Source organism: Pinus tabuliformis, chromosome 8 (assembly GCF_031772625.1).
Source record: "Pinus tabuliformis cultivar Carrire ecotype Pingquan chromosome 8, CPIR1, whole genome shotgun sequence".
In the NCBI taxonomy this organism is placed as follows: domain Eukaryota; kingdom Viridiplantae; phylum Streptophyta; class Pinopsida; order Pinales; family Pinaceae; genus Pinus; species Pinus tabuliformis.
Genome location: NC_142294.1, coordinates 1,350,013,697 through 1,350,039,136, shown reverse-complemented (window position 1 = coordinate 1,350,039,136; position 25,440 = coordinate 1,350,013,697). Strand labels below are relative to the sequence as shown.

General features: G+C 38.1%; 1 protein-coding gene across 1 annotated transcript in view; it reads right to left on the bottom strand.

Annotated features, from left to right (window-relative positions):
* Positions 1 to 7,853: 7,853 nt before the first annotated feature.
* LOC149240502 (uncharacterized) overlaps positions 7,854 to 25,440 on the bottom strand; it is a 72,643-nt gene continuing 55,056 nt past the window's right edge. The window contains exon 2 of the mRNA XM_089373732.1: positions 7,854 to 8,409. Coding sequence (XP_089229858.1) covers positions 8,194 to 8,409 — 216 coding nt within the window. The 3' untranslated portion in view covers positions 7,854 to 8,193. The remainder of the gene's footprint in view (positions 8,410 to 25,440) is intronic.

The following is a 25,440-nucleotide window of genomic DNA, read 5'->3' as shown; positions in this document are numbered from 1 at the left end:
GGGCTTGTTGGAAAGGTCTAGATGTCTACTTTCCAACCCAAGTGGAATTTCTGAATTTGGTGGTCATTTGCCCCTCCAAAATTGCAATCTCCCAAGACTGCTTCCTGTGTGTCAAAAAGGTGGCAGAAAGTCATTTTTTGCATTTTTTTGACCTTCTGGAGGCTCAAAACTTGATGAAATCTCTTGGTAATTGTTGAGCAGGTGTATATTTGCATGAAAAATCCAAAAATGCTGAGTTTTCCCGAAATGGAGTTGCCCATCGAATAGGTCGCGCGCGGCGCGCGACCTGTTGGTGAGGAAAACCTGTGTTTGGCACAAAAAATTCACAATTGACAAAATTTTCTCCAAATTTCTTGAAATTTGGGCTGGGAGTCCCTAATCAAATACCATGCTTAGTCAAAGAGGCTTTGGCCAAAATTTGGAGTGGATCGGGCCTTTTCCGTCGTTTTAGTGCCTTGGCCAACCTCCTTGGATCTGGCGATTGCAATTTTGACATTTCTCTAAAACCATGACACCTGTGCAAAAAGTGAAGGAGGTTTTTCTTCTTTGGCATGTTATGGACAAAAACCTCTCTCAGTTTTCCAAAATTCATCTTTGATTGCTCTGAAACGGCTTTTGAGTGAAACTTATCCCGATGTGTGGAACAAGGGATTTTGTCGAAATGAAGGGGATAAGAGGCTTCTAAATTCTTGGGGAAATTTTTGGAAGTAGGGAGGGATGTTAGGAAGCAGGGGAAAGTGGAATCTCAGAGATTGAGTGAGGGGAAGGGGTCCAAAAAGGCAAAACACAGGCCCAACCTAGAAAATTGCCAGGTTGTAGCTAGAAACTAGGGTTTGTGCAAAAATGAGGATTTTGGGGGATCTCAGTGATGGAAAGTGTTTGATAAGGTACATGAAGGATAGGGGAAGGTGTATGAACATCTGGATACAAGTTTTGCTAATGATTTGACCATCCAAGAGAAATTAGCTTCAAAACCCTAGGAGAGGAAAATGACCTTACCTAGGCGCAACTGCAGCATGGATAAGCTGTAAAATGACCCTATGGAACTTGACATGATGATGACAACCCTCTGAATGATGATACACTCAGCTGAAAGATGACATGGACTGCCATTTGGACAATTTTGAAAAGAGTGAAAACAAACCCTAGACCTAATGCCTAGTGACCAAATTTTGCTTGAAAACTCTTTGAAATGACAACATTTGACCTTGACACTCTGAGACCACTTTGTAAGAGAATATTTGATCACTGGAGGAAGGTTGGAAAGACTGACACTAACATCACCAACATAGATCTTTACTATGAAAATAAAAGTGTAATGACTCTGCAATTCACAAACAAGATGAGATTATACTTCTTATTCTCCATTCATGTTAGGTTTCAACTTGATTTTTTCATTTATAATGTTTAGATCAAGATCCAACAAAGGATTCCCTGCAAGGAAAGATGGGTGGAGAAATATGGGTGGGTAAAGCCAGCCACCGAAGGTCGTGGGTGAAGGTCTGGTGGGGCCGGTCTGGTTGGAATATGATCTGTAATTACTAGCAGGAAGGATTTTGTATACTACTTCACTTGACCGAAGGGCTAAAGGAGATGTTACTGGAAAGAGAGTTGACAAGCCATCACTGGCTGGAAAGAGAGTGATTATCAGTGGGCCATAAACAGGAAAGAGATTCTTTTCGGGCCTGCGCTGGTGACCGAAGATAAGGGAGCAGGGGTGTTGCCACTCAATCTCTATCTTCACCATTCTACCTCCACAATTTTGGTATGCCAATGACAAAACTTACTCCACATATCTAAATTATTCAACCCAACACATGAGAATTCAACTAACCTTCAATGCATATATACATATGCAATGCCCCACACCATCAAGCACACACTAAATCATATATATACGCATTCCCAATTTAATTAAGCAATGAACAAAGTACCTCATATTGTTCTTGTTATGCTTTCACAATAGCATGAGATGTTAAATATAAATATAAATATGAGATTTCATAACCATTACACATAAATATATGTACGAGATTTCATAACCATTCCATATGTGTAGCTATAAGGGATCCCACACATTGAATGGAGAGTATGATGCAACACCAAGTGAAGGGAGATAGACACAAAGTACAAGGGATCCCACACATTGAATGGAGAGTATGATGCAACACCAAGTGAAGGGAGATAAACACAAAGTACAAATAGTGCATTCCAGCTAGTTTATAAATAAAGAAATGGTAAAGTTGTAGTTTGTCCATGATGCACCAAAGGGAGAGAGTTAATGTTGAGTTAATACATAGATCAAATAGAGTTCACAATGTAAATATAAAGTTGTATCAATGTAAATATAAATTTGTATCATGTGGTTGATAGGGCAATTGAACACACAAAACATTAGCTGCAAATTTACATTAGAGAAATTGTGAAGGCTTAACAAGTCAACTAAGGTAAACAATAAAAAAAAGCAAATTCACATTAGAGAAATTGTGAACGCTTAACAAGTCAACTAAGGTAAACAATAAAAACAATAAAACATTAGCAAATTTACATTAGAGAAATTGTGAAGGCTTAACAAGTCAACTAAGGTAAACAATAAAAAAAACCAAATTCACATTAGAGAAATTGTGAACGCTTAACAAGTCAACTAAGGTAAACAATAAAAACAATAAAAAAAGAGATGTGAATTTTCAAAGAAAGAAAGTTATTTTTTTGTTGTATTTTTGATATATTTTCTTTTATGTTTACTCAAATTTAAAGTATAGGAACTCATTTCATCCAAATGAAAACCAACTTCACATTGTTTTTATGGACCCTATCTCACGTTTTTTCCATGTATTTCTAGTTCATTGGGCCTATAAAAAACATGCAGTGTAAACGCATTGGATGCAAAATTTAACTTTGCATCCAATAAATGCTTACATTTGAAATTTGAATAAAATTGGACAAGTCAAAAAAGTGATTAAAAAAAGTTTTCTTTCATTCCCCCAAAACTATTCACCTTCTTGTTAAGATCATCTTCTTGTTAAGAGCATGCACTTGAATCCTCTTAGTTCTTTTCAAGTTGTTGTTGAGAGCACATTTTCTAAGCCTATTTTTAACCTCAAAATTTTTCCCCAATGTGAGGAACCAAGCAATCAATCGACACATCTTTGAATTCCACCCAAATATCTTTGTAAGCAAGGTTGTAGGTAATCGATTGGCTAAAACAATTGTAAAGGTGCTTTATAGAATTAAAATCCAAATGAATTGCTAAAGCGGTGTTATAAACAAATAAAAATCATGTTAATACATAGGAAGAGAAATGTGTATGTTTTTTCTCCAAGCTTCAACTAGTATAGGGGATCGCATGTTGATTTCCAAGAACCAAAACTAGAGATTCAATCCAAGTTAGCCACCATAGAAAAAAAATACTTTAATTGTAGCCATTGATTTCCTCAATCGGTTGTTCTAAGGTAGCTCGTTGTTGTGTCGTGGCCAACACAATGTGGCAAATTCGATTTCATGTAGTGATTGACATCACTACACTATAATTTCCAAAAAAAATACACTTGAACAAAAACACACAACCAAAAAAAACAAAGATTACCCTAGAGAGAACCCAAAGGTAAAACTTCAGCATTGAATAGTATTGAAAAAACTTATAGGGAAAATTGACTTGTAGTGCCTAGCAAGACTGCAAGGCATTCCCAACTCTTCATCTCCCCAAACTCCAATGTTTCCCTCTCCTTTGTCCTTTTGTTATCTCCCCAAACTCCAATGTTTCCCTCTCCTTTGTCCTTTTGTTGAGAGCATTTTATTGCATTGAGGAGCTCAAGGACATATTCTGTCTAGGTCAAAAACCCTGGAATATAACTTTTAAGGCTCATAATCAAAGGATTTTTTATTCTAGTCTATTATTGTGTTATTGTGGTTTTAAGGATATGACACAAAGTTCCACTATAAGTCTTCTTCATTCCCATGCATTAATAAAACCATATAAAGCAATTCAACAACTATGCATATCCTTTTGAATTAGGATGGATGAGGATCAATCACTGCACTTTAACATTAACCAAAGTTTTATCAAGTTATTTTTAAAGACATGGATCCTAAGCTAATCTCAAGGTACAAGTCTATCACCTTGTTAAATACATCTTACAAAATTATGGCCAAGGCATTATTCCCATACATTAAGCATATATTTTGCAAAATAATTCTATAAGAGTAGATGAGGTTTTATCCAGGATTGATAAATTCTTGATAACGTCATTACTATCTCAAACGATAAATTCTTGATAACGTCATTACTATCTCAAAGGTTATGGAATGGGATCATACAGTGGGTCTAAATTCTCTATTTACCAATAATGACTTTGAAAAAGCATGATGGGATCATACAGTGGGTCTAAATGCTCTATTTACCAATAATGACTTTGAAAAAACATAGCACAAATTTGGGGCACTTGAACATTGTTGACTAATATATGTGTTTCCTTGTCCATAAAGTAAATTTACCATTGAGTAGGTTGGTCTTTTCCATTCCATTAACTAGGAGTGCACATTTGCAACTACATTACATGTGAGGATTGTTGAAGCCTTGGGCTAGTTACTAAGAAACTACTAAGAAACAGAATGGATTGGGCCTTATCAAGTGTGTTTCCCTCCCAGAACTCAGGTTGATCTTTTCCATTCCATCAACAACCGGTGCTAAAATATTTTCCAATCCATCAACAAGGGGTGCACATTAGCACCTACACTGCATGTGAGGATTGTTGAAGCCTTAGGCTAATTGCTAAGAAACAAAATGAGATTGAGGGTTGTTGAAGCCTTAGTTACTAAAAACACAAAGAAAAATATTGATAAATGGGTTATGAAGCCCTTGGCCATAGCATCTAAGCTCCAAATTTGTACCCAGGTGAGTTGTATCTATCTGAATCTCCTCGCTGCAAATAGGCTAAATAAGGTTTAAGCACATATCAGCCTGAAATTCAAAACCAATATCGAGACGGAAGAAGTGTTTGTCCTTGCAAAGTATAAAATTGAAGTATTATTAAGACTAACAAAAATTCATTTAAATTGAACATGCATGTGCAAAACTGCAGAGGCCATACCTGAAAATGGCAAGATGAAAGAGAAGATACAAATCCATCTAAATTGGGCAATATGAACATATGCCATATAGCCAAGAAAACAACTTGGAAATAGCAAGTGCCAGAAAACAAAAAGTCTACGCAACGTAATACACTTCATCCCCAATAACTTGAATGTAACCCAACTTCATTTTTCCAATATTTTCAACGTTCATTTACATGTGCAGAAACAGTTTTGACAAAGAAACCCATAAAACTTAAATAAGAAATCACACTTTCTATTATTGCTTGGAGAAAAATAACGCAAATATGATGCTTAATCCTAATTAATAATCATTTGGAAAATTAACAATCAAAAGCCATCCCAACGGACCACAATTCACAGTGGGGCACGCAATTCACAATTCTGAGAAAACAACCGATAAAGCTAATGTGATGCCCTTCGTGAAAATGAATAATTATTTCCAAAATTAGCAATCAATTAGCCATCCCAGGAGGCCACACCATTGGCAGCGCATGCAAGTTACAGAAGACAGATAACCAATAACATTCATTAAGCATAATGTAAAGTTTTAACTAGGATATTGCATACATCAAGCATAATGTTAAGTTTTAACTAGGGTATTGCAACTTGGTTTTATCAACTCCAGTTTATGCAGGCTTGAGGATTCCACCAATTACCACTATTGAGTGTTCTTATTACTCATTCCTGCTGAGTGTTCGTATTTTCCAATTTTGGGAGGGACAAGCAAAAATAACCCACGGTATGAAATAAAAATATATGAAAGAGTTTTAAGTGTTTGAGATGTGAATGTTAACATTCTATAAATAACAAACCAGTCTAGTTAACTTAATTTGAATGAACTGTTTCAAGTCTAGAGTCATTGTGAGGTTTCTGATTCTAGTTTAGTTAATATTACCCACAATTACAATTACTATGGTTTACTGTTGAGTCGCATCTAAATATTTCAGCGAAAAAAGGATTCCATGAGATTTTTCTTGGGGAAAAAGAAAAGACCAAAGATGGCTTACAAAGCACAACATCAAAATTGCCAATGATGTTAATACCAAAGTGAAAAGGATGCTATCACGGTAACCCATGTTAATACCAAAGTGAAAAGGATGCTATCACGGTAACCCAAGGTTACCGTACTACAAAGCCAACTTCTTTAGTGAGAAAAATCTTGAAACAGATAATATCTTATAAACTATTTCCATCTCACAATTGTTACGTAGGATGATATCATAATTTACAATGCAGGTAGAATTAAAAGGAGAAAATAAAGTGAAATGAAATCCCCACCTTAAAGATACAAATAAAGATATACTACTGTAATAATGTCATAAGACAAAAAAAAAATGGAAGATGGCATTGCTCACATGCTACATGGAATACCTAGAGACAAAAAAAAATGGAAGAGGGCATTGCTCATAGTGGTGGCGTAAAAACTGATTTCAAATTGTTAACAAAATCAGAGGAAGAAGAAAAATTCTAACCCACAAAAGTGTTTCACACCAACAGCTACCTAGTACCTTCTACTAAATCAAACACCATGAAGTTTGAAATTTCAAATTAGCCTTCCCTTGTGGCTGCAGCGAGAGAGGATTAAAAATAATGGGAGCCCTTAACATTTACAAAAATGAAAAACAGATGAAACAGTGATATGTGTCCAGGCTGCTCTGGCGGGATAGGAAATTGAGAAGTAAGAAGCCCTTCTACATAAGACTAAAGACTTATATGATATGTAAGGCACACTGCCAACATTGTCCCTCACTAGAACAAGAGCGAGGGTGAGGCATCATGTGGCGTGCTGGTTGAGGAGACGTTGGTCTATCTAGTAAACACATTCTTCTTTAAGCACAAAGTTTGAGGGTTGGTTCCTGCCCCATCACGGATTCAGTGTCAAAAGTAGTGGAGGGTGGCTATTCCTCCATGAAGGATTGGCTGTCAAGAGTAGGACAGTGTGATAGATGCTAGCGTGTTTTGTTTAGCAGAGATGAAATAATCGAGCATGGTTTTTGGAGATGTAGCGCTGTTCAAGTGCTGTGAACAGGGTTTCTGGCTGAGTTTCACTTATTCACTCTGGGAGACAAGATTCACTATTAGGGACAGTTGTAAATTTCTATGGAACTCTGTACAGTTGCTTGGTATTGGCTTTCTGTAAGAGTTTTGATGTAATCAATAAAGTTTCTTGCTATTGGCTTTCCATGCAAGCATTGATGTAAAATCAACTTTTAGGAAGACCCCTTCCTTCCCTTTAGTCCAGGGCAATTGATAAGCTTTAAACAGGAGTTGACTTTGCTTATCTGAGTCAAACTCAATTGATTTTCGTAAGTGCCTCTCTCTTGGTGCACAAACGCATATGCTTGCTTTTTTAACCATGTCAGAGAGGGTTTTTTAAGCAAGAGTTGGCTTGCTTGTGAAAGTCAAATTCTTTGTTTTCCGTTGTGATGCAGAGCCCCTTTCTCTTGGTGCAGATACACATATGCTTGCTTTTCTTGCCTTGGTTTTCCTGGATACCCCTGTTGTTAAGGGTGATATAATTTCTACTCCATCATGTACCTATTTGTTTTATTATGTAATATATGCTGGGAATTTCAAAGGCAAAAAACAGCTTAAGTATCCAGACAGCAGTAACATTTTAAATAAACTGCCCAAATGCCAGCAAGATTTGAAATGTTGGCCAGTGAAAGACTCTGGCCCTATCATAACTTGCATCCCTATAAGCAGAAAAGCAACATTAATGAAATTTATAACATGAGCCTCATCGCTCACTCTCACGGTGAGTTTCGAAAATGTAAACTTTTTACGCTTTATGAATAAGTGCAGTTAAATTCACTACATTCTATTTTATCACTAAAGCTTCCTCTAAGTTCTGTGATTAAGTGCAGTTAAATTCACTACATTCTACTTTATCGCTAAACCTTCCTCTCTTGGACATGAAGAAGGAATTATGTACCAAAGAGAAAGAGACCGCACTATAAAGTAGAACTGTAGACCTTTTATGAAGTCAGATTGCAAGATAAAATTTGACATCAAAATAGATGCCAGAGATGCCAATAATTGATAGACTCGAAACTAGGCATATGCCTCACCAATAAGAATCTCTCCTAAAAGAGGACGTCATTTAACTCCAACTACAACTTTGAGAAACTCAAGCTTCTCCTTTGCTTTGACCATATCAAAGGTATCCTTAAGAGATCCAGGGGGTTCAACACCTGTGAAAACATAAAGTGTCTTTATCTCCTCAGCATAAGAAGGGTGTGGATCTTCTGTGTATCCCACAATCTTTCTAACTGCATGAATTTCTTCCCATATTTTTTCAACGCAATCAAAATCCTGCAAAACATCAACCAGCTGCAATTATTTTCAATCCTCGTCTCCAGTTAAATTCAAAATAGTTGATCAAACACTTCAAAACCCTAACTTCCTTCAGCATTTTAAGACATGAAAAAAGAACATTTTGATAACCACTAATAAAGGCAAAAAATATAAATATTCGTTGAATCTATTGTTTCAGTATCATGCTAAAAGTGCATGATCGAACTACAACAGTGATTTGGAAAAGCAATCCATTCTAAATGTTTATGAATATGGTCAGAACAAATATATGATTTAGTTGGAGAAGCCCACCCAACCAATCTCAGTAAAGAATGCCAAATAGCTAAAACCAAGTGCAAAAGATTTTCCTATTGTTTCAATATCATGCCAAAAAATGCATGATCAAACTACATGAGTGATTTGGAAAAGCAATCCATTGTAGAATGCTCATGAATATGGTCAAAACAAATAACAAATATGTGATTTAGTTGGAGAAGGCTTCCCAACCATTCACAGTAAACGATGCCAAATAGCTGAAACCAAGTAGGAAAAGAGAGGAAAAGGTTATCTGATAAGAACAGATATCAAACACAAACAAAAAACGAACTCTTGTCTAAAACTAGCATAGATTGGAATAGACCCATCTTAACCACATTCTATTGTGTCAAGAGGGATCAAAGAAATCCATGTGCAAAACCCCTATCTTCAAATAAAATAAAAAACAAACAAATCTCTGAAATTAACATAGATCTATTAAGCATTGAAAGAAATTAAAAAAAAAACAGATGAAAACCTCCTACCCCTATTTCGGATTAAAAAATCTGGGTTAAAATGGGTCTATGCTAGCTTTTTTTTTGTTATGGTAATCAATTAGAAGAAATTAAAGATCACTTTTCTTTTGTTATGGTAATCAATTAGAAGAAATTAAAGATCACTTTTCTTGACATTATGACAATGAAAGAAAGGATTCACATCAATTTTAATTCATTTTATTTTACCAGTGCTACACACACGTAATATGAAACAGAGATCTCTTTCACCCAAGGGAAAAAACTTATACCCGATGCAAACATAGAGTCATCTTAACCCCAGATCTACTGAGCACCGAGAAGGGTTAAAAAACCTGGCTCAAACCTCTTTTACTTAAAAGATCTGAAATTAAGATGGATTTATCCTCTTTTTTTATGTTCTGGTAATTAATTAGAAAAACAAAAGCTTGGGTATTCTTTTTCTTTTCTCAACATAATGATAATTATAAATAAAAAACAACAAAGGTCACCATTCTTTTTCATTTCATTATTTATATTATTGTTGCACATGCATAGCGTAACCCAAGGATCTATCCCACGCCAAGAAGAGAGAGCACCTTAGAGATTTCTCCCACCCTGACCTGTAAATCCAACTTGCTTCTACATAAGGTGACATGGAGATCTCTCCTACCCCTTAACGTTGAAGCACCTAGGAGATCTCTCCAACCACAGGCTGTTCTACATAAGGTGACATGGAGATCTCTCCTACCCCTGAACGTTGAAGCACCTAGGAGATCTCTCCAACCACAGGCTGTAAGAGCATCTTGCATCTCCCTGCGCAATGACCAAGCATTTTAAAAGAAAGAAAAACATACAATTTTCGAAGTTATTAATTTGGAGAAGCCTCCAAACCAATCTCAACACAGAATGCCAAATAGCTAAAACCAAGTAAGAAAAGACAGAAAAAGGTTATCTGATGAGAACAAATATCAAAGTTAAAAGCAAACAAAAAATAAACACACATGGCGTGAAACTAACATAGATCCATCCTGACCACAGATCTATTGATTAAATGGGGATTAAAAAAACAGATGCAAACCTCAAAAAGTTCAAATACAAAAAAAAAACACATTGGTCTGAAACTAGCATCGATCCATCTTAACTCGAGATCTATTAAACCACTGAGAGAAATTTCTAAGAAGAACTTTGAAAAAAAAACACAACTCCAGATCTATTAAACCACTAAGAGAAATTTCTAAGAAGAACTTTGAAAAAAAACACTGGAACTGGATCTATGCAAGCTTATTTTAAAGTTTTGGTTATTAATTAAAAAAAATAAAGACACTTTTCTTGATATAGTGATAATGAAAAAAGTTTGATGCTTACCAACTTTATTTTTCATTTTATTTTATTAGTGTTACACATGCAATATGAAACGGAGATATTTTTCACCCCAAGGACAAAAACATGTGGCCTGAAACTAGCATACAGCAATCTTAACCCTGAATCTATTAAACACCAAGAGTGATTAAACCATCTAGGTGAAAACTTCTTTCAGCTTTAAAGATCTGAGGTTAAGATGGATATAGCTACTTCTTTTGTTATGTTTGTTGGATTTTAAGCACAATCACTGTTGATTTTCCCTGGCACTCCAAAATCAAGTGTATGTCTAAAACACGATCATAAACACACCAAAATTGCCACCACACACTTTGCACAGCAGAAAATATACATCAGTGAATCAATGTAGTACACAAGAATTTTTGCAAACCCAAAACTTGTTATATTACACCTTTAGTACAACAAACACAGGGCTCCGGTACCAAGGATCATGGCCCTTACAATTAGCATGGATACAAGAACAACTAGGGCTTGATGTTTGTTGTCGCCCGGATTGTACAGGCACTGCGACAACGCTCAGGCCAGGGTTTGTCACTCTGAACCCTGCCCACTAGATTCTAGTTGTCTCCCAACAGTAGGCTATGGGGGGTAGTCCCTATGGAATGAGGTGAAGGGAAACATGTTGGAAACTTATTGATTATATTAGATTTTAAAGTATGAGACTAGTGCCTTAATGGAGTCACAAATTCTTGCTTATAATAGATTGGAACCAAAAAATGACCAGACGGACACTCGTTGCTTAAGATGATTGACTAACATAAATGATATGCAAACCTACGACTTACGTGTGATGCATAGATCTTGACTATTTTTAGTTAAACACCTAATCTAGATGTAACCTTCCCTTAACTATTTTGAAGTTGGGCTCCAAGGTAGGTTGTGGGAAAGAGGCCAACAGGAAGCAGGCTAGGGCCTGATTAATGATACCATCTGTTGTGCTCCTATCACCCGATGCCTTCGGTGCTGCAGACACTGTGGCTCTGATGACTGCAAGGTCACCGTGTTAACCACCGAAGAGTTGTCGAGGCCCTCAAGCCAGTGAGAAGGGCTTTCCTATGCTTCTATCAACCTAGCTTGTGCTAGGAGGTAAATTAGTAGTGCAATCTAGACTTAGTATGCTAGTGCAAGAGATTATGAGTGAGATTTGTCTTGAGTTAAGATTGTTTGAGTTATTTAAGTACTTAGTGAGAATCTTCTTATAGCACGAGTACTCAACAATATTAAAATGACAATCCTTAAACGAGACAAGTGTAAACTTCAACAATATTCCACAAGATGCTTAATCAATTAAATCAACTTATCCACTTATTAATCAAGATGTCAATCACAGTTCAACAAGATTATACGTGATAATGCCAAAGAGATGTGAAACTTAAATTCTCAAGAAACCAACAATGTTAGTCACTTTAATCATGTAAATGCTAGGAACAAGTAACAAGATATGAAAACACTTAGGCACTTTATGTTCCAATGATCCTTTTTATGAGCAGTAAGTGACTAATATGACAACAGTAAATAAATGCTACTTCAATGATGCCTATGCTTACTCAATGCTGCAAAATGTGCCCAATTGCCAAGTAAACTGAGAAATCAGATGTATTAGGGCCTTTAAGGTATGTTTTCAGCGATTTTTTCTAGATCTGAAATATTTATAACAGCAATAAATAAATCGCAGATCAACAAGCTAATGAGGCCCAAGACAATGCCCAAGATGTCCAAAAATAGTAAAATTTTGCCAAACTTGAAAAAATCAATTTTTTGAGTTATTTAGAAGATGTGATTCAGAAATTTCAGAACTGATATGTTTATTATAGCAGTGAAACAGTGACAAATCAGCACCCAATAATACTTGAGACAATCGTAAAATTTTGTTGTAAATTGAAAATTTGAAATTTTTGGTCCTTTTTTTGTGTTTGATTCAGAATTTTACGCAAAAAATTCCAGCAAGCAAAAAATTAGATCTAGGCCAAATTCAAGATGCCCAAGTGGCCAAAACTTGTGAAAATTTAGATTTTACAATTCTAAGTGATTTTGACCATTTAAAATGTGATTTTAGGGCTTAAAGATTATTGATTTGACTGTTGTAGTAAAACTGAAGCAAAACAAGGGTTTAGAGGTCAAACCCTAAGCCCAATGCCTTGGAGATCCCATGGTTGAAATTTGTTGAAACTTTGGGATCAAATTTCCGCTTGAAAAATATGAATTTTGATACCTTAAGCTTGCAAATCTGCCAAGTGTTTAGCCTTAAAACTTTAGATTAGGGTTTCAGGTCAATTTAGGGCAAAAAAGGCCAAGAAAAGGGAGAACAATGTTAAGGAAGACAAATTTGCGAGGATAAAAAGGCTAGGATGATAGATCGGGGCCCAAGGATGAAGGATATGGCCACAAAGAGCCAACGTTATGCCTAATGAGGCTAGCGTTGGGGATGAAGAGGGCTTAGAGGCCTAGGGAAAGGCCTAAGGCTTATGGCCTATGCCCTAAAGACCAAAAAAGGGAGAGCCACAAGCCATTAGAGGGTTGCGGCTTAGGGAAAGAGGGAGAGGAGGCCGAGGAGGGAGGTCGAGGGAGGACAAAGGAGGGAGGAAGGCCTAACGGAGGGGCTGAGGGAGGAGGAAGGCCGAAAGAGAGGGAATGGAGGACGACGGAGGGCCAAGGAGGCCGAGGGGAGCTGGACGAAGGGAGGTCGAGGTGACAGAGGGCCGAGGAGGAGAGGAGAAAGGAGTAGGAAGGAGGATGAGGACTCAAAACCCCAGTACAAGGCTAAAAAATGCCCCTAAACCAAGACACAAAGGTCAAAAGGAGTGACGTTGAGGCTTAGGAGGGAGAAACAGAGGTTGGAAGCCCTAAAAAGTTTGAAACCCTTGCTCAAAAATTTTTATGCTTCAACTCTTTGATTTTCTGAAAATTTCTCCAGGGGAAATTCTACAAAAATTTCCAAGAGACTAGATCTTACCCTCAAGGGCCTAGATCTAGCTCTTCTCCCACTTGATTTCTTGATCCAACCTACAAAAATGGAAATAAAAACACCCAAACCCCAAATATATACAAAATAAATCTAAAAACCCAACCCAAGTTAGAAGAATAATTCACAAATAAAATTACAAAATTATTTACAAATTATAAAAGGGTTTTTTTTAAAAAGATTTTTTTTGTATGCTTGGCAGGACTATATCTTCATCATCATGTCCAATATATCACCTCAATCAAGGCGAGGAATTGGGGAATTGAACCGATGACTTAACATCAAGGAGTGCCTTAACAGAGCACCCGATCACTGTCTATGCCTCTACCAATGCTACTCACAAGGTCCTCTACCACTTCCGATTCACTTGCACACCTAGCTCTTCAATCTGCTTTCTATCAATCCTTTAGCTGCTCCAAAGGTGACTGAACATAAGGTCTTCTTCAAGCTACCTTCTTATAGACCTCTTGCTACTCCAAAATGTTTGATCATAGGCTTCAAGGACAACCCTTCCAATTGTCTTCTTGTTGCTTCAAGACAAGAGTACTTCAGGCACACTTGGCAACCCTCACATTATGATTCAACATCTCATGAGTGATAGTACTTAGGGCATCTCAAAGCTGCCCACTCACATCCTCTTTACACCACTAAAGATGACTGATCTAGGGCACAAAAACTTGTTGTCCAAAACCCTTATGGACAGACCTACCATACACAGCAAACCCTCAACCTTAAGACAACAACCATACCTCTTTAGGAACTCGGCATAGCTCCTAACAATCCACGGTTCTAGGTACCACTTTGACTAGAATTTTCAGCCTTGATGACACTCCTCTGTGGCCACCTCAGACCCTATAGCTTCCATCAAACCTGCACCCACCTCGGTCACACTTGCGTTACCTCACTTATAGCCCTAGAAACATCTACATTGTTCCTTGATGGGACTCGGCCCTCACTGAGTCTTGTCTTCCTCCACAAATAGGGGTCGTTTCCCTCCTTTAATGCACAGATCTCAGGCTCGGGTGTCACAGAGATAGTACAGAAACAAACAAACCAAACTATGCTCAGAACACCCAACCAGCCCACCTAAACTCATCCTTGTAGAAGGGTTGTGGGGGAGCGCCCCCCCCCACGAATCCTCTCCCAAATCATGCTACAAGTGGGAGTGACCCCGAGAGCACGCTCTCTAAAAAAATTGCACTCCCGACCAATTCGGAAGCAATAGAGGGAGCTAATTGGAAACAAGATTTTTTTTAGTGGGGCAGCCTAATATTCAAGCCTATGGCCCTAGTATTGATATGCAATCCATGGTATTGATATCATCCTGTTACTTAAATTTTTAACATTGCCATAAAATGACTCAAGATGTTTGAAAGTGGTTCCGACCTCATTGGATTTCATATGAAGAAAGTAGAATTTTAGATCTCACTCAAAATCCAGCAAAGTTATCAGTTTTGTCAGGATTTCAGGATTGGGTTGATTGCATGTTTCCATTGTATTATGTCATGTACTAGGTTATGGAACTCGTATTTAATCAAGGGCACCAAGCCCTCTATGTACCTTGATGTTAATGACATTGGTTGTCAAACTCCTCTATCATGACCCTACTAAAAATGTACCCATCACTCAAACAAAATCTCGATTTGACATGCTATGTTTTCTCTTTTTTATGTTAATGCTTAGAGGGTGATATTAATGACAAAGATCTGATGATAGGCAATAATTTTGATGATATGTAGGTATTTATTATAGCATCATTTTTTTGGATGCTCGAGGCCATCTAGATCCTATTTTTTTATGTATTTTCAATTCAAAGATGGATTGCACTCGATGTTATTTTGGTTATGTGCACCCTTGCATGCTATATAAATGAGAACTTGTAATTTGTTTGTGGACCTGTTGTTGATGAAGATTATTACTAGATGAAGGATGTTATATGGTTTAATCCATGTTTCTATGGTTTTTTATCACTAATTCATCATTCTACATGTTTTTCTTGACATATATGCATCAAAATATATAAAAATATATATACAATATAAAAATCACTCCCAATATCGCTCCAGACCCAAGAGCTTTTGGAAATGTCGCTCCCCAATCCCGCTTCTGGTCCCAAGTAGCATTTGTCCAAAACACAAGAAAAAACAAAACCAAACTTGTCCCTCTTCTTCTCTCCAACTAGGGTCCTTGAAGCCCAAGAGCTTTTGGAAATGTCGCTCCCCAATCCCGCTTCTGGTCCCAAGTAGCATTTGCCCAAAACATAAGAAAAAACAGAACCAAACTTGTCCCTCTTCTTCTCTCCAACTAGGCTCCTTGAAGTCTGCGGCTACTTTAGGCTAGTCTTCTTGTGATGATTACACTTGTGGATAATCCCAAATGGACTCCATTTCACCTCTACTTATAGTAGTCTTATGTGGTATCATTCTCCACCAAGGGTCATGTCTTGTCTTGTAGACCAAGCTAACATGAGCCTACACTCTCTCCAACTAGGCTCCTTGAAGTCTGCGGCTACTTTAGGTTAGTCTTCTTGTGATGATTACACTTGTGGATAATCCCAAGTGGACTCCATTTCACCTCTACTTATAGTAGTCTTATGTGGTATCATTCTCCACCAAGGGTCATGTCTTGTAGACCAAGCTAACATGAGCCTACACATAAAAACCTGACTAACATTAGAGATAAAATTCTTTCCATTTTATTTTCACCACATCATTGAAGCCCTAGGTGCCCCTTAGTCCTCCAAAGGTGCCCTTCATGCATCCAATGAATAAACAATTAATTTTCCACCTTGGTCTTGTGCCCACAACTTTGGGTACAAAGCCCACTGCTTGGGTATATTACCCACAAGCCACATTTTTTGGGTCAACTCCTCACAAACCGGTACCCTAGGGGTTGTGGGAGTACCTCCCAAGATATACTTTTCAATACTCCCTCTTAGCAAGGAAGGTACTTCCACCACTCGGAAGTATCTCTTCATTGTCAGCGACACTAGCCCAATATTTGGCATCCACCACTACAACATACCCTATAAAATAAACCACACTATCCTCGGTAGTGTCTCTAGCACCAGAAGCTTCCCACTTCTTCTTCTCCTTAATTGCTTTCAGGCCATTCCACGGTTCCTTTTTTCCAGCAGAAGTCCCCTTGCTCCCTACACTCTTCTATGGTTGTGGATTCTCCCTCTGAACCTGCATACTCCAGCTCGATCTTGACTCACTCTAAGTCTCATAAACTTGCTTCTTCCCTTGATCTATAGGCTTGCCCGTCAACCGATATGGACCATGCTCCCTGTTATCGCTCAAACTAGCAGTGGATTCCTAAAGGGTCAAATGCTAGACCAAGGGCAACTAATGGAGACTTAGCCCATTGTTACCTCAGCTAAGGCTCCCTACTATTTACGAACTTTCACCGATGGGAGCAGACCCGGTATATATAGAGTCATAAATGAAGGATAAATCAACAAATGGATATAAAGTGACCCAAACAATCCCTTTCCAGAAGAGGGTCAAGAATGGAGCTTGCTTGCTTTCTAAGCAAGGTACAATGTCTTCTAGGAGAAGGATGTGGGGATTTGAGGGTTAGGTTTAGGAATATAACTTGTGAAAGATTTTCCCAATCCTTAACATCCTTATTGAAATTAGTATCCCAGATGGTTCTTGAAGAATTGTCTTTTCAAAGGAGTGGGACCACACGGGACCAAGTGGACCCAGCCTAGGTTAAGAGGAAAGAATTTAGCAACCAATGATGTTCTTAACCCAAACAAGGAGGGGGAAAGAATCAAAGCAAGAATTTTCACTTAAAGGTGTCAAATTGATCCTATGAAGCACTAGCCTTGGGGATACGAAGGAAAAGTTTGATCTGGAAGTTAGGGCTTGGGTTATCTCACAATTCCACTGTCGGAATGGCTTCAAAATTGGAGGAGGCCTTGAGGACACACAAACATAGGAGAGGCTAGGAGATTGAAATTTTTGGAGGGCTACTTTTTCATGAAAATGAGGCACTAGGTGACCCAACTTGGCTAGACCTAGAAGAAGGTGAAAAAGAGTTACTTTTTGAGTGACCACCTCTTGGTAGATCAGTGCCTTAGTCTTGGGAGAATAGAGTCTAGACTAAATATGAATGAGGATCTTGTTTCTTAGTCAAAGAGGCCTTAAGACTACCTCGCTTGCCTTCTAGGGAAAAGGGAAGCAACCTTACAGCTTTATACTTCGACTTGCAAAAGGTGATGGCTTATCAAGATGAATTCGTTGATAGAATTATCCCTACAAAATTTCATTCAAAATTACATGGCCCATACATTGAGAGATGTTATAAAGAAACAATATTCCACAATTTAAGTAGTAAATTCATGCAGCAATTAGCCCTAAAAATAGCGAAATTCCCAATCCAATGTATATGACAAAGTAAAACAAAACAGCATTAAAAGCATGTACTTACATGTAATAGAAAATATCCAACTATCCACAATTTGACAATAGAGAAGCTCCAAGATCAGATAAACCAAATCCAAACATCAAAATTCATTCATAAAGCTCCAATTCATCCTCCAAGAAAAAGTGTGAAATTCTCAAGAGAGAAAAGATCCAATCCAAAGCAATGTTATCAGAACTGAATCGGTGATCGAACCGAAAAAGTTAAAAACCTTGTGGACCGGGAACCTGTCGAAACTGGTAAAAAGTCGGAAACAAAAAACCGGTTTACCAGAAACACATAAAATATTCATATTAAAAAAAAAACAGTGTTCCACAAGGACGCATCCCCAAGGGTCGGGTGCATGCACCCCACGCACCCAGGACGGGGTTTCCCCACGTCCCTCTTTTGGGGAGACGCATGGGTGGATGTTTCCCCAGTGTGGGGGACGCGACTCCCCAAAAGGGGGACGCCGGGGAGTCCCCCCTCAAAATGGGCTACGCGTCCCTCCTTAAATTTTCTTGTAAACAATGATTTATGACAGGGGAAACCTAGTATTGGACCATATTGTCATACTAATGCTATGCAATTCATGGTAATGTTAAATTCTTAAAGTAAAAGCTAAGTCACATGACACGAGGACACGAGACACGGAGGACACATAATTACGAGTATTCGACACGAGACACAATGACCCCGGAAACAGGACACGAGGGACACACACACACACACATATATATATATATATATATTTTCCCCACGTCCCTCTTTTGGGGAGACGCATGGGGGGACGTTTCCCCAGTGTGGGGGACGCGACTCCCCAAAAGGGGGACACCGGGGAGTCCCCCCTCAAAATGGGCTATGCGTCCCTCCTTAAATTTTCTTGTAAACAATGATTTATGACAGGGGAAACCTAGTATTGGACCATATTGCCATACTAATGCTATGCAATTCATGGTAATGTTAAATTCTTAAAGTAAAAGCTAAGTCACATGACACGAGACACGGAGGACACGTAATTACGAGTATTCGACACGAGACACAATGACCCCGGAAACAGGACACGAGGGACACATTTATATATATATATATATAACACTGAAATATAGTTCCTGATCCATATTAAGTTACTGAAATATAATATTAGTTTATTAATTTACTACATCAATGATGTTCATTACTCACAGTTCAATGTTCATTCTTGAATTTTCATGTTATTAACTTATTAAATAGATTGAGAACCAAATCGAGGATCTCAACAGGGGCATTCTGCGTATTGCACATATGAAATCAGACACTGATATTTTCTTTCTAGACATTTCTAGCTCTCTTGTTGACTAGCATATGAATATGACTTACTCAAGTTGCACATCCTGGAAAATGTGGGCAATTGCAAGACAGACTCAATTAGGTAGAGCCCTATATATTTAAGTCAACTCTCTGTAGCCATTGAAATTTGCAATTAAAACAATACAATGGCTATATATGCATGCTTTCTTCATTGGTCAAACTTGGAGATATGCAGGGAGTCGAAAAATGTTTTGAAGAGTGGGAATTTGATGGCCTAAGTTATGATATCAGAGTGCCCAATGTACTAATTGATGCCTATATCACAAAAGGAATGATTGAAAAGGCAAGCCACAAAGTCTTTCTTGAACATGTTTTAGAAAAAGGAGGAAAACCAAATTTCAAAACATGGGAAATGTTTGTGGATGGATATTTAGAGAACAAGCAAATGAATCGAGCTATAGAGACCATGAAGAAAGCTATTTCAAAAGTTAAAAATTGTGAATGGCAACCGACACCTGAAAAGGCTCTTGAATACATTGATACAAATTATATAGGTATGGGCGTATGGAATACAAGAAAATGCCGACCTGGCCCCCATGCACTCAAAAACAAAAAATTTAAGCCCCAAACCACGAGCTCCAAACCATGAACGTTATTACCCAGGACCCAGGTCGATGTGAAGTTGACAGTTGGGAATTCCTAAAGGAACTTCCAACACAACACAATAATGACTCCAACGAGCAAACAATGACCAAGTTCCAACACAACAACGACTCCAACGAGCTTCAACAGCAAAAAATGACCGAAAAAAAAAAACAAAAAAAAAATGAACCATGTGCAGGCTTTATGAGTGACTTTATGTGAGACACGTGTCCTAAGGGGCAAAAATGTTAGGGCACGTTTTTGCCACGTCGAAAACGCATCACGGTTGGAGGGCACGAAAAAAAAAACGTTTTGGACACATTTTAGGTCATATTTCATGTCCGACATGTGAAATACGGGACACGTGACCCTGAGGGATGTGTCATGTGACTTAGAGTAAAAGTGATTTAAATTTTTAACATTACCATGAAATGACTCGGGATGTTTGAGAGTGGTTCCGACCTCATTGGATTTCATATGGAGAAAGTAGAATTTTAGATCTCACTCAAAATCTAGCAGAATTAACATTTTTTCAAGAATTCAGAATTCGATGGATTGCAATGTTTCCATTGCATTTTGTCATGTACAAGGGTATGGAATTAGTATTTAATCAAGAGCACCAAGCCCTCTGTGTACTTTAGAGTGACTTTTAGACTCATCACTCCACTATTTTTGAGTTTTAGTTATATCAATTTACTATTCCAGTCTTTAGATTTCAGTATCTATTATAGTCTATTTTGCTTAGTACTAATTAGATTCTAGAATGATGAATGATGAATTTTAATTTTAAATCAATTTAGAATCTAGAATGATGAATGATGAATTTAATTTTTAAATCAATGTAGATTCTAGAATGGTGAATAATGAATGATGAATATGGATCAGAGTATTTCATTATTGAATCTCGTGGTCTATGGATGAATCATGTATGTATTAGTAAGGATGATGAGTATGGATCAATGTATTTCATTATTTAATTCAATTATGTATGTATCATTGTATTTATGCTTTCATTATTGAATATGAATTTGAAATATATATATATATATATATACATATTAAAAAAGGAGGAGGATATTATACCCCGACGACCCCCCGTCCCCCCTAAAATTCCCTAAAATTTGAGGGTACTCCCACACCCCCCCCCTTGTGCATCTCCCTGCACCGGCGTCTCCCCGTCTCGGAGTCTTGGTGGAACATTGAAAAAAAACATATATATTCATGTGCATCCATATGAATCCAAATCATTTATGCACAAATATGCAAAAGTTCTCATTTACAAAACATGTAAGGGTGCATATAACCAAAATAACATCAAGTGCAATACATCTCTGAACCGAAAATACATCAACAAATAGCCTCTAGATGGCCTTTAGCATCCAAAAAAATCATGCTACAACAAATGCGTACATATCATCAAAACCATTGCCTATATTGGGGTCTTCGCCATCAATATAACCATTTAGGCAATAAATACGATAGAAAAAACGTAACATGTCATGTCAAGATTTTGTTTGTGTGATGGGTACATTTTAGTGGAGTCATGATAGAGCAGTTCGACAACCAATGCCGCTAACATCAAGGTACATAGAGGGCTTGGTGCTCTTTATTAAATACTAGTTCCATACCCTCATACATGACAAAATCCAATGGAAACGTTGCAATCCCCCCAATGTTGAAATTCTGAAAAGCTGTTTAAGTCTGCTGGATTTTGAGTGAAATCTAAAATTCTACTTTATTCATATGAAATTCAATAAGGTTGGAACCACTCTCAAACATCCTGAGTCATTTCATGGTAATGTTAAAAGTTTAAGTAAAAGGATTCCTTTTAAAATTACCATGAATTGCATAGCAATGTTAGGGCCATAAGCTTGATTATTAGGCTAAGATCCATAGGCTTGAATATTAGGCTAGTTCTAAGGGAGAGAAAAAGTGGGCCAGCCAACTAAAAAAATAAAAAAAGGCAATTTTTTTCTACACGGAACCAGTCCTGAACCCGCTGGTTCAGTACCGAACCCGCCAGTTCCATCACAAAACCGGCCTATTTCAGTTCAGACTGGTTTTAGGCCAAAAACAGTCCGACTGGTCGATTCCACCAATTCCGGTCCGGTTCTAATAACACTGATCCAAAGTGATGATGAGCAAATAAACTCATCTCACTTGTATTTATACACTAAAGTCAACAGGAAAGTAAATCAAGTCAAGTAATTGAGATGAAGTCAAAATCAAAGGAGTCTTTGAATATTTCAGTTATTCCGGAAAGTAGATTGTTAATACCTATCAGATGTATTGAACAAAGTTCTATAAACACTGTTTTCAAAGATGTTTCTGAATCACTAACTCATGATTCTTCGTGGAAAGAATCCAATTGCCATGTTGATAACAGGTTGTTTGCCCATCGTCGCAAGTTGGCCATACTACGAATGGAAGAAACAGGTCACCGAATCAAAATGTATCATGGTCAGCATCATCAGGGTCATCACATGCAGATGATTGATATTGGTACATCGTCAGGTCAATATGGAAAGAGAGGGAATTCTACCCTCATCGACTATTTAATTAGTCGAACTTTTGTGGTCCAAAAGCTTTCAAGTGGAGAGGAATGATCCAGGAGGATCCATCGATCCGATTGTACAAATGTCCAAAGTGTCGTCATCAGTGTTCATGGGTGTCGTTCAGTGTCATCATCATTTCAGTTCAGTTTCGACAGTGTTGGCTATGATCAGGTTGTTCAGGTAATGTTCGTAGGTTTTCATGGCGTTCAGTTGATGTGGTGTCGTACCTGGTTGTCGACTCCAGTGCATCGACAGTTCCCCAGAGTTGGTCGACGACATGTGTTTTGTCGTTCGACAAGCAGGTTTGAAGTGTCTACATGGTTTTCATCGTGGCAGAGGTTCGTTGTCCGGGTTTTCGTTGCAAAGACAACTGGGGTCGATGATGTGCATGGGTTTTGTCGTCGCAAGTGATTTTACATCATATAGTGACGAAAGGTTGTAAAGGGTTTTTAAAATTCTAGACCTAAACCCTAATCCTACATCTAAAGTCCTAAAGACTAAAACTAAACCTAAAACCATAATCCTATGCTAAACCATGTGTAAATCAATCAAATCCTTATTCAAACCCTAATACAAAACCATGTATTAGACCTAAATTCTAAGCTCTAAACCTATGCTACCTATCGCATATCCCTATGTATCAAAAAATACATCAAAAAACCTAATTGTATTACCCTCGGCCTAATCCAAATGTTTAAAAAATATAAAACATTGTTAAAAAACCTTAACACTGTCTAAACCGCGGGGTAGCCAAACTGCATCGGAACCGGGTGCATGTGAACGGTTACAAGTTAGCCGTCGGGGTTAACATCACAGTCAGGCCCTAACATCAGCCTTGACCGCGTCGGAAAAAGGTTGCATGTGAACATTGTTCGTTAACCATCGGGGCGTAGTCAGAGTTAGTTCAAAGGTTAACCGTAGCGGTCGGAGAATGCGGTCACATGAACCGTCAGTCCGCGCTGTCAACTGGAACCGCCCGCACTTAAACCGCGGTTCTAAAACACCTGTGCACTTGCGTTGTTAGCATGCCTCCCCTTGGTTAGCTAACAGTTAACGGCTTTCAGGGCTCCATATGGTATTTTTGGGTTTTGTAATGTATTTTTGACATGAAACTAATTCGAGGACCAACCAATTTACCTTAGGTGGCAAAACAAACCCTAAATCAACCTTGGAGTCAACACATTCATGCCTAATTGAGTCTAAGGAGGTTATTATGCATTTGCAGGCCTATAAAGGCAGTTTTTCTCCATTGAAGACATTAGAGTGGAATTTCACTTTTCATGTGCAGGTTCTAGAGGTTAGAGGCGGATTTTGTTTTCTGAGTTTCGGGAGCATCGGGAGTCGGATTTGGAAACCGTAAGCAGCGTTGGAAAGCTAGTTCAAAGAGCTATCTGATGACAAAGGTCAGAATTGCCTGTGTGCAAGTTCAGTCTGACTAGATCACTATGTAATCCACTTCTTCTTTCTCGTTCAAAATAAAACGGTCGCCCATCTTGAAAGCGGACCCGGAGACTAGTCCATCAGGGACGAACTCCGTAATCAATATCGTTGTCTGGTATATCTGTGTTTTTGTTGTTTTCATTTCAGATTTACATCTTTCTTATGGTTTATCAGCGGTCGTAATGTGTTCTGCTCCAGCAGTATTCCTCGTTTTCCGTGCTTTCAGTTTTCATTCAATTCAATAATGGCTAATCAACTCTACATCATTGCTTAATATATGATCATATCATATCAAAAACTTTATGAGCTTTGTGACCTTTTTGGCTTGGAGTGTTGGGATGGGTCATTTTTCAGGACACTTTGGAGATTTTGAGAGACCGCTTCAATTCCATGACTACAAACCCATCATGGCAGGTATCATTTTTCACTGGCATATAGGTTAGGGGATATCATTTTCCATTGCATTTTGCATACTAGCCTCCATACTGCGATATCTTGGCCATAGGGTCGACCCCATCATGTCTTGGTTCTTAAACCATTTTCACTCGCCAACTTATAAAATCATGACATGATGGTAGAGCCAACCTTTACATGGGCATCTTAGTTAGATTCTTGCTAGCATATGTTGCCCATGCTACTATACTGCGTAGGCTTGGGAGTCCTCTTTAGTCTTGCCATGACTTGTGCGTTGAAGCTTCATTCTCTTACTTCTTCGCTATTTTTCTAGCTTTATACCCTAGAGGCTCCTTTGTGTTGAGTTGTACCACTGCATTGCATGTTGACTATTTGCCTCTTTTTGGCCTTAAGCCGGCTTCACTTGGACTCGTGTATAAGCCACTTTTTGACCATGTCTTTCTGCAAAATCAACCTTGCAATCACTTAGCCTCTGCAACTTGACACCTTTTTCCCATGGAAAGAACATTCCTTTGAGTGTCATTGACCAGTTTCGTCACCTTGCATTGAGCATAGGAATGTTCCCCTCCCAAGAACTAGTGCATTTGTATCTGGACACTCGTTCTTTCCATTGTACCATAGGCATTCTTTTATTCTTTTTCAGGCTTTCTAAATATGAAAAAGACAAAAAAAAAATTAAATATTCCAAAAAGAGCGGGAACGGGACATTATTTCCATGATTGATGGCAACTAGAGTCAATTGTGTCGCCCTTGAACAAAACACTCAAAATTAAGTCTTTCCTCCATTGGGATGGGCTTTAGTTTGACTTAGGAGAGCCTTAACCTTGTTATTGAGTCAGTACTCCTCCAGTTGGTTATCTCTTCCAATCATATGGAGAGTTTGTTTGTGCCTCTTGCATGACAAACTTATACAAAGTTATCATATGCTGCCATATTGTCACATTTGAGTCGTGCTTTTGTTCAAGGAACTTGAGTCGGCCTTTCTACGGTGTCTCTTGCTTTATTTTCAGTCAGCCATCTCCTTGGGGTTTGCAGTCATCAGTGGCAGATTCCTTCGCTATCAACAGTGGGAATACATCATTGTCTCCTGATTGATAGATTCTTCCAAGTGTTCGACTTCAAATCATTTATTCGCACTTGTTAGATTATACTAGGTACCTTGGCTCTCATCATCATTATCGGTGAG